This window comes from Phascolarctos cinereus, unplaced genomic scaffold (assembly GCF_003287225.1).
Source record: "Phascolarctos cinereus isolate Bilbo 61053 unplaced genomic scaffold, phaCin_HiC Scaffold_1;HRSCAF=81, whole genome shotgun sequence".
NCBI classification, from domain to species: domain Eukaryota; kingdom Metazoa; phylum Chordata; class Mammalia; order Diprotodontia; family Phascolarctidae; genus Phascolarctos; species Phascolarctos cinereus.
This window is the reverse complement of record NW_027555514.1, coordinates 101,603,409-101,613,637: the sequence shown is the minus strand read 5'-3', so window position 1 is coordinate 101,613,637 and position 10,229 is coordinate 101,603,409. Positions and strand designations below refer to the sequence as shown.

Here is a 10,229-nt window from a genome sequence, read left to right as displayed (position 1 = left end):
GGTGTAGAGGGGAGCTTAGGGGTAAGTTCTAGGATATGCATAATCTCTTCCAAGTTCTTAGGTCAAGGGACTGCGAAGTCTTGGTAGGTCAGTTAGCCAACTAGCATTTATTGAGCACCTACTATATGCCAGGCCCTGTGTTAAGCACTGGGGATACAAAGAAAGGCAAAACAATACTCTTTATTTTCAAATCCCTCACAGTCTAATGTGACCATGATAATGATGCACAGAAATCCAGGATACTGCATTTTTAGCTATGGTACTCAAATTATGATTGGAGATCCTTGAGAAGACATGGAGAATATCAAAAGCACTAAGAGCTATATAATAATAGAAATTTACAAGTTATACTTTCCAAATGAAGTTTCCCTAGGAGGGTAGATCTGACACAAAGGATTTTTGAAATCATCTAGTTAGACTTTGGCATTTTAAGCATGGGAAAACAGATTCAGAGAACATCTTATCTGCAGTCACCCTGTTATTTATTAGAAGACCTGGGTCAGGAATCTGAATTTCCCCCCTACCCTCCACCCCTGTTTTGCAAAATATCTCTGAAAACATCTTTAAATCCCCCAAATGAACAACTTGCTTGACTTTTATTTGTCTCAGTTTTTACAGGTATTGTAGCTATTATGCTAGGTACTTGTGGAATGTCTGACCTGTTGCTAAGGACAACAGTGATGATGTGGATAATGGAGATCCTAGTGATAATATGGTAGAGAAGGGCCAGTGCATATAGTACAAATGACCCTTATCATTAAAGACGAACTGTAATGAGCAGGCAAGACAAACCAGGTTTCTCTGGGGAAAGATGTAGATAACCTGCCTCTGGGTTGTTCTACTTTGGGGAAAAAGGAAAAAAAAATCTCTGAGCCCTGGAACCCCCTGCTCGGACTCAAGCTCCTGTCCTACAGCAAACTCCTTCCTAAGACCACTGACTTCTCTGTAGTACCACTGGGGAGGGGAAGAGAAGAGGAGGAGACTGGGCTTCTCTTCATTCTCCTTGTGGGTGAGTGTCTGTGGATTTCTGTCTTTATTTACCAGAAAGAAATTTAAATTGTTCCAGATTGGGAGAGGGAGGAGTGCAAGTAGGGGTGAAAAGTAGGAGGATCACCTAAAATCACTTATGGATGCCCTGTGTTCTCTTTGCCCAGGCTCTGCCTTTAAAAAGCATCAAGTACTTCTCCCCACATCCATCCTACCACCCCTCCCCCTGCCCCATTTCCAGGTGATTGGGCAAGTTTCCATTTCCTACTTAATACTTATTGCTGTCCTCAAAAATTGAAAACAGTATGGGATCTCTCCTTTGAACTCATTTTACTACAAAACATGACTCCATTTCCCTCTGGTGACCCGTTTCCTATTCTAATAGGAATTCTAAGAAAATAAAACTCAGGATCTTGGCCACTTCTTGAATCTTAGAAGCTTGTGGTAAGTTCTTTTTTACCCTCTTACCCAGACCACTGTCCTTCTGAAAGTATCTGTGGAGAGTTTGGTGGGGTGGGACCGCTTCACTTTACCATTCCTATTCCTCCTTTCTTGCTCCTTCTGTTTCATAGTAGAGTGAAGGCAAGAATGAGATAGAGCAATCAAGGTCTGGGATGAGGCTTGGGGTGGGGTGGCCAAGGAAAACCAAGATGGAGGCTGTACTCTCTTTTTTTTCTGATCCTATAATCTGTCGTTCTCCCCTTCCTTCCCCTCCCCTCCCTTCCCAACCAGATTCATTTTCCTCTGGTCATGGAGCTGGGCAAGATGAAGGTCTTGACCCCCACATATTACAGATGGAGAACCATTTCAAGTCCTGTGAAGATTTCACCCAGAAGGAATGCCTGCCAGTAGCTGCTCACTGTTATTTACGGTGAGTATTAGGGGCTCTAACCTTCAACTTCCACTTCCAAGCTCTGATGGAGCATCCTCTTCGTCGGTCTTTTCCAGATTTGTCTAGCCTATAAAGTCATCCCATTTTCCTTTAAGTGAGATAGTTGTTGGCCCAAAGACATGAAAGGGCTAGTAGTTTCTTCTCATCCAAAAAATCTATAGAAATGAACAATTAGCAAAGTGAGAACTACCTATACAATAACAGCAACACTGTAGCTACAAACAACTTTGAAAACTGTAAGAACAATGATCATGTAATAACCATTCATGATGTCGAGAGAACTGATGATGAAACACATGCTAACCATCTTCTGATTGAGACATTACACGTTCAGGGCACAGAATGAGACTAGCCACACCTCGTGTTTACATACACACATACGTATTTCAAATCCTTAGGTCATGGGACTAGGGAGTTTTGGTATGTCAATTAGCCAACTAGCTTTTTATTAAGCTCCTACTATGCACCAGGCCCTGAGTTAAGCACCAGGGATACAAAGAAAGGCAAAACAACAGTCTGTACTTTCAAAGGGCTCACAGTCTAATGTTACCAGGACAATAATGAACAGAAATCCAGGATATTACATTTTTAGCTGTACTTCTTGGGTCATGGTTGGAGACTGAGAAAACATGGAGAATGTCAGAGGCACCGAGGGCTACACAATAATTTAAACAGAAATCTCCAAATGATATTTTCCAAGTGAAGTTTTTGTAGGAAGGTAGATTTTACATAAAGGATTTTTTAAATCACCAACTTTGGCATTATATATTATGTATGTATACATACATACATTATGTATGTATAAATAAATACCTACCTACATATATATGGTATATATGTATATACATATATGTGTGTTTACATGCATAGTCCTTATAACAAATATGCTGTCAAGCAAAACAAATTCCCTCGTTGGCTATGTTCACATAATATATGTGACTCTGCAAATTCATCAGACAGCTAGATGGTGAAGTGGATAGAGTGCTGGACCTTGGGTTAAAAGACCTGAGTTCAAATCCAGCCTAAGACACTATAGCTGTTTGACCCTGTGCAAGTCACTTCACCCTGTTTGCCTCAGTTTCCTCATCTGGAAAATGAGCTGGAGAAGGAAATGGCAAACCCACTCCAGTATATTTGCCAAGAAAATCCCAAATGGGGTCATGGAGAGTCAGACATGCCTGAAAATGACTGAACAACAACAACAAATTTATTCTTCCACTACACTCAACCCTTTCATCCCCTTTGCAGAGACATCAGATTGATGTTGAGAAATTGCACGAGGAGGATTAAGAAAAGGAAAGAGCTGATCACTAATTCTAGCCGGATCATTCAGCACAGATTTTTTCCAGGCTCATTGCCTGGTCTCAGCCTACAGTTCTCCAGGATGTCCAGTCAATGTCCCTACCTACTCAAAATGTTCCTACAGGCACTAAACATAAGATGTCTAGTGGTGGTGAGTACTTATCTGGAAGAAGAATGGAGCCTAGAGGGGGAGGAGGAGTATATCCATGTTAATTGTTTCTAACAGACTAATTACCTCCAGTTTTGTTCAATTTATCTTGGGTTCTTTTCTTTTTCTGAATCTAGTTTCTCTGAAAATATTTAAAATCCTTTCTCAGGGCCCTTTAAAAACAACGACAACAAACCTCATTTCCTCCCAAGTCCACTCCATTCCCATCAATGTTTACCTAAGGATGAAGAGGAAGCAGAGCAAAAAGTGTCTGGATGACAAACAAAGGTGTGTGGAGAAAACCTTGGACTCTCCTAAGTCAGAAGACAGGCCACCTGGTCTTCTAGACATGCCAATGATTTTATTTTGTCTGTTTGTTGTACCTAGACATACATTATTTCATCTCTCCATCTCTTGTTCTCTTCTGAAAAAGTCATTCTTTCCATTGATACTGTTGTAGCCACTGTGCATATTATTTTCTTGGATGTGCTCACTTTACTCAGCCATCAGTTCATGTCTTCCTATGCTTCTCGAGTTCCTCACATTTATCTTGTTATGGCACAAAATATTCAATGACATGCATGTACCCAGAATTTGTTTAACCATTATCCTAGTTGATGGGTATCAACTCTGCTTCCAGTTTTTTGTTACAACATTAAAAAGTACTGCTACAAATATTTTGGTGCAAAAGTGACCATTTTTTTTTTCTGCCTTTGACCTTAGCTAGACTATTGTAGTAGTTTCCCAGTAGGTTTCCTGTATCTTGTCTCTTCTTCCTCTTGCCTCCAAGAATCTCTAACACAGCTGATAAATGAAACTTTTCCTAAGGCACAACTCTAATCATTTTTTTTTCCTGATCAAAAACCTCCAATGGCCTCCAAATACAGGAGGGGTAGGAGGTGGTGACCACAAAAAAACCTTAAACTTTAAGGTATTGTGCTATTGTTGTAATGTATACGCAAGATCTTCTCTCTCAATATCGTTTTACATATCTGGACACAAAAAGAATTTGAAAAGAATAATGGTTAGAGGGAAGGGTTAGAAGGAAGGCAGAAACTTTGCATCTGATACTATGGAAATTCCATTCCTTTTTTCCTTCAGGTAAAAAACCTTGGTCTAAATTTTAAAGCCCTCTGATTGGAGAGAAAAAATTCCAGAAATTGGAGCTAGGGAAAGTCAACCAGAATAGGAAATACACGAAATTCTTTAAGTCATTCAAAAAACTTTGCCTGGAAATCTGGTAACTCTGTTCTTGTATCTTAGCTTTTATGTGCCATGTAAGTCAGTGTTAAATGGAATAAACTTGTAAGTTCACCACAACATTCTCACTTCAAAATTGTGAGAATCTGTCCCAGACTCATCTGAAATGTATATGTACCTCCTACTCTCTGTGAAGAAAGGGCTTGTTCAGTGAGTTAGCAGGTGGTGTTAAGGGTTCGCATTAAAATTGGTCTAGAATCTCTACATTTTAGCACATTGTTATATTGATTTTCGTAACTATATGTTCTGCAAAGCAGTTAAGACATCTATTTCATGATTAAGGCTATTCACTAATTAATCCTCTGGCACCTGCTTTTAAGCACTTGCATTTAGTGCTAGCCAGTATAGCAGGGCAATACCATACATAAAAAAACTGCATTAATTTGGAGTAGAAGACAATATAAATTTGAGAGGTGTGAAGCTTTATTCATGCTCTGATGAAAGAGGAATCATTTCTGATCACGGAGGCTCCTTAAAATAAGTCTTCTCCCTGATTAAGTCTAAATTAGGCAGATTTTACTATACTGTATTTTGTTGTCTTCTCTCCCAAGATGGAAATTTTGTGGGGCCAGGACAGTGACTTTTTCTCCTTGAATTCCTACATTGCATTTATTCAAGGACTACTTAAAATATATTTGTCCTTGTCTATCTCTATCCTCTCCAGAACTGTACAGGAAGCAGAACAAACAAGATTTCACACAGTGAGGGATATAGAGTTAAAGCTACCTTCCCACTCCATGCTAGAAATAAACCATGAGTACTGGCCCCTCACTCATCAAATTAATTCTCTGGTTTAATTTTTTTTTTAAATTTGCCAATGATCAAAATTCAATAATACAGATATTCCTGCTTTATAAATTTGGCCATCCAGAACATATACCCTTATTTATAGTGTTATTCTGATTGTACTGCCTTTCTCTTTCTCTCATATTATTTTATATAACATTATGTTTTTAGGACATCAATTAACAACATTAAGTGGCATATAACTATAATGGGCAGGCTGTCATTTTTTAGACCCTCCAATCTCTTGATTGGTGTTTAATGTATTCTAGGTGGTTAGGGGAAGGGCAAATCTTTGGATAAATGTAATTTAGGGATTGCATGCTTGGCTACCCCTAGGATATGCCCAGTTGAGAATGGTTAGTGGGGTGTTCATTAGATTAGAAAGTCAAAGCTGATCTAAGAGTGTCCCTCCCATCACTAGGCTCTTCTTTAAGGACAATGTGCCCGACTCCCTAGGCTCTATTACTGAAATATTATAAAATCATAAGATTTTAGATTTTTAAAATACCTTAGAGATTTTTCCTACTTTCAGTAGTCTAATACCTTCACATAGATGAGAAAATACCCTATGAGAATATATTTTCAATAAAGTTGTGATCTTGGTAATGATAGAATTGAGATTTAAACTCAAGTCCAATGATGATCTCTATAATTGTTTTTTCACTATGACATACTGTCCCCATGGTGGGGGTGGGGTGTTGGGCTCTGTTTCATCTTAAGGCCAGGGGATATCTCAGCCAGAAGAGTATCTCTGACCATCTTTTCCTTCTCTCTGTTTCTTAGGAAATGGTATTGGCTGCTGTCAGCTGCATTGACAAGATCCAGAGCAAGAAAGGTTAGGCATTTCACAGGGGCCAACATCAGTGACATTTACCACTATATCCTCTCAGTCCAGAAAATTTTATCAACAGCATGAATTGTCTCTATTGCCTCTGGAGCCTTGTTGCTGTTGGAAACAAAAATCAATGTGATACTGAGTTATATTAAAAAGCATATCACATTCAAGGGCACAGAAATAACCCTTACTTGGCATTGTGTTATCATTTAAGTGTACTGTGTTTAATTTGCAATATCATCAAGAGATTGAAGAGACTACAGCAGGCTCAAAGAACTGTGGGAAAGATATGAAAGGGATGGAAAACAAGTCAGTCTGAAGAAGGGATGGCAAAAGGATTGTTCAGTTACCATGTTCAAGTAAATAAAGAGTTTCCATGGGGAGGATGCTAATCAATATGTCCATTTTGCCCATGAAGGACAGAGTACAAGAAGTGGATGTAAGTTAAAATGGAAGAAATATTGTTGGAACTAAGGAAGGATTCCTTGATCAGTCTTAGAGACACACTGAGATCCTCCTCTTCACATCTTTTTTAAAACAGTGAAAATAACTGACTCTTTTGTTTGCATTTGTTATGTCAAAAATATCCATTTCAGTATTCAGCTAAAAAGTCTCATATTTATAGATATTTCATGGATTGAATTTCAGATATTCTTCCTGATGGCACATAGGGAGAGAGATTAATACCACTAGTGAACAACATTTGGATTTACACTGGGGTGTTTTTGTCTTCATATCCTCAGCCTGCCTGCCTGGCATATAAAAAGTGCTTAATAAAATAAAATAATAAGTGCTTTAAAATGTTAATGAAATAAAATCAAATTAAGGGCAAAGAGTGCTCAATAAAATGTTGTGACTACATGACTCAAGTCAGCCTATCAGGTGAAAAGTTTATATAGTCAAAATTATTCCTGAAAATCCCTTAAGCCCAGAAGATGACAGAATCAAGTTCAGAGGGAGATGCAGAGTAGGATGGCATATGAACTAAGTTTTGAATTTATTACTTATCCCCTCCCGGCATAGAATGGAATTTCCCAGTTTCATACGTGATCTTCCTTGTATGTAGAAATGTTCATGTTTGTTGCTGTTTAACTTCAGAATAACAAAAATTCAAAATAAAAAACAAATCTCTTAACTTGTCCACAAAGTGCAGTACAGTATCTTTACACAGTTGGAGCTTAAAAGGAGCTAGAGTCTTTTAAAAAAAGAACACTGTATCAGAGCACAGGTGGAAATGGTCAACATTGGATGGACTGTGGGAAGACAGGCCCACAAATTCACTGCTTATGGAATTATTCAATGGTTTTTTGGAATTGTACAAAAAAAATTCTACTTAACTGTTCTTGTCCTTTGACCTTGTCATCTTACTACCGGTTGTATACCCCAACAACAGAAAAAAGGTCCCATTTATTTATACATAATAGCCTTTTCTGTGCTAGCAAAAAGAAAAGAAGGGGGGATAAAGTGTGTGTCTATCAGTTAGGGAATGGCTGAACAAACTATGGTATATCCCCAGAACTTATCACAGTGACTGGCACATAGTAAGTACTTACCAAATGTTTGCTGATTGATGTTTTTTGGGATTATGAAAGTAATAGAATACTATTTCACTGTACAAAATAAGAATTATCAGGAATTCATGGAGCTGTTATAGAATGAAAAAAGCAGGAGAAACAGAAAAATATACAGTATATAAATACAATAACATGCAATATACATAGACACATAACACATTATAGTATAAACGCAAGAATACACACACATCTAGATATATAACATGTTACAGTATAAACACAACACACATATATACACAGATACATATTTTTTGTATATAGGTATGTGTGTATCTAGCTATGGGTGTATGTAAATATATGTATATGTGACTTATATACATATATGTATATGCACATTATGTGTGTATTCATGTGTGTGTATACACACACACACACAACCACTTGGCATGTGTAAAGCTTCCCTTCCTAGCTGTTTCTGGCTACATGTGACTCATTGCTGAAGGACTTAGTTTTGAAATGACAAGGTCTGGCTTCCGTATGAGAAGATGAACACTCAGAAGAGGATATGACTGAGCCTGGTTCCTTTTGACAGATGACATGAAATGGGAATTGTTTGGAATGCAGAAGTAGGGTGAAATATAACCATAGCTGTTCAACAATCCTAAAATCTGCTTTTTATTGTGATGAGGTTCAGTCATCAACCTCCTTGGAAGAATAGAATTGTTAGTATAGGTGAAGTTGCTGATCCTATTTTAAGTCTTACTGTGAATCTTTTGTCCTTTGGAATTTCTCTTGTGCATAAAATAAATACCTGTTCTAGAGCATACACTGAATATCTTTCTATTTCCTTCTTTGTTAATACTTAGACATGAGCCAAAGCCTAAGATTTATGCAAAATTTTAAGAGTGGGAAAAAAGGGAGATTAACCCTTCTCATTCAGGGCCAAGCTCCCCTAGACCTCAATCCAGCCTAGAATTGGTCCAGAGTAGAGGGTGGACACAGTGCCTCAGACCTGCTGGACTCAGTGGCCCTTCTTTTTGTTAGATATGGGGAACTACTCCATTTTTGAGGGTCTAATTTCAATAAACCCTACATGTTTAACCCCTTTGGGGACCTCCACATGTGATCAGTGATCTCTGGCTTTGTTTTGTATTTAACTAAACCTATTTGTCTTATTGTCAGTTGAATTAGGAATTTCTGAGTGGAGTGACAGGTCTCCACTGGGAAAATTTCAAACGTCCTATGTGTTCAATAATCCCCAGGAAATGTTTTGTCGAGTTCTCAAGTGAGATCACCCAATGTGTTACCAGAACCCTTGGACAAATTTTGGTGTAGCCTGAATGTTGAAGGAATACCTGAAGATAGTTTGTCTGGGCCTCTGGTCAGATTGTCCTATGCGATGAAGCTAGGTGGTGCTGTGGATAGAGCACTAAGCCTGGAGTCAGGATGACTTGTCTTCATGAGTTCAAATCTGGTCTCAGATACTTACTAGCTGTGTGACCCTGGGAAAATCACTTAACCCTGTTTGCCTCAGTTTCCTCATCTGTAAAATGAGCTGGAGAAGGAAACGGTAAATCACTCCAGTATCTTTGCCAAGAAAATCCCAAATGGGGTCATGAAGAGTCAGGCACAATTGAAATGACTGAACAACGATATGATGAAGGGAATAATTGAAGGATTTTTAGCCTGAAGAGTTTGGTTTCAGGAGCTGACTTCCAGTGGACCTTTAGGTCACTAATCCTTATGAAGAGAGCCTCATATTATTTTGGGAGTTCATTTGAGACTAATCCTGCTCTGAGAAGGAAAACTTGATTTTCCTTTTCCCTATTTTTCCTTTGAGTTGTTTGTTTCATTACCATTTTTTTCTTCTTTTTTTTTTGGGGGGGGGTTGGATGGGCCTTTTAAAAATAAGCTTCATAAAACATCACTAATTTGTTGAATTCACATAACTTTGTACCTGAGTATAATTCTGGTCTTCAGGATCATTAGCTGTGGTTGGTCTAAGACCTTCCTAAAGGCTCTTAAATTTGGGACAGTATAAAGGACTATAGTCTGAAGAGATTATTGATGGCATTTGGGGGACAACAAGAACTGTGCTACATGAACCTTTTGAGACTGTTAGAACATAGCTTGAAGGAGACAATTGAAAAGCATTGAAAGAGCAATGCTCAAACTTCCCTCAAATTCTACAATTGGAAACTTGAAAAACTTGCCCAAAACAACCCCATTGATTTGGTAAGGGTAGCAAATATTTGGCTGGGAGAAGAGTATTGCCAGGACCATTTCAGAGCATCCACAAAGCTACTCTTCCTGACTACTTGCATTGCAGCCAAGTGTTACTCAGCACTGGACAGCATGGTATCTTGAGATGACAAAGCTAGGATGCCCTGGGGGAATAAACATAGACCATATCCATGTCTCCAGATCAGAGGAGTCCCTTAAGGAAAAAAGAGTAGATACAGTACTCCAGCTCCTTAGGCTAGGTAAGTGGTTTTAAATATTAGA

The 10,229-nt window shown here is 38.4% G+C and overlaps 1 protein-coding gene across 3 annotated transcripts; it reads left to right on the top strand.

The window, feature by feature from the left end:
* The first annotated feature begins 693 nt into the window (after positions 1 to 693).
* On the top strand, positions 694 to 6,588 carry LOC144454481 (uncharacterized). 3 transcript variants are annotated; one of them, XM_078146612.1, is made up of 6 exons: positions 694 to 1,009; positions 1,373 to 1,431; positions 1,782 to 1,858; positions 3,128 to 3,332; positions 3,499 to 3,617; positions 6,159 to 6,588. In XM_078146612.1, exons 3-6 carry the CDS (start codon positions 1,782 to 1,784, stop codon positions 6,289 to 6,291), a joined length of 534 nt encoding a protein of 177 aa, XP_078002738.1. In that variant the 5' UTR covers positions 694 to 1,009; positions 1,373 to 1,431; the 3' UTR covers positions 6,292 to 6,588. The 3 variants fall into 3 exon arrangements, with proteins under 3 accessions (XP_078002738.1, XP_078002732.1, XP_078002746.1); XM_078146606.1 differs by having other exon boundaries at positions 1,720 to 1,858; XM_078146620.1 differs by lacking the exon at positions 3,499 to 3,617 and having other exon boundaries at positions 1,720 to 1,858.
* The last annotated feature ends 3,641 nt before the right edge of the window (positions 6,589 to 10,229 follow it).

Excerpts from the sequence above, each read along its gene's own strand:
- LOC144454481 (XM_078146612.1), top strand. The coding sequence starts at position 1,782 with ATGGAGAACCATTTCAAGTCCTGTGAAGATTTCACCCAGAAGGAATGC. Across the intron at positions 1,859-3,127 it reads GCTGCTCACTGTTATTTACG|AGACATCAGATTGATGTTGA; the intron begins GTGAGTATTAGG and ends TCCCCTTTGCAG. Across the intron at positions 3,333-3,498 it reads ACATAAGATGTCTAGTGGTG|GGCCCTTTAAAAACAACGAC; the intron begins GTGAGTACTTAT and ends ATCCTTTCTCAG.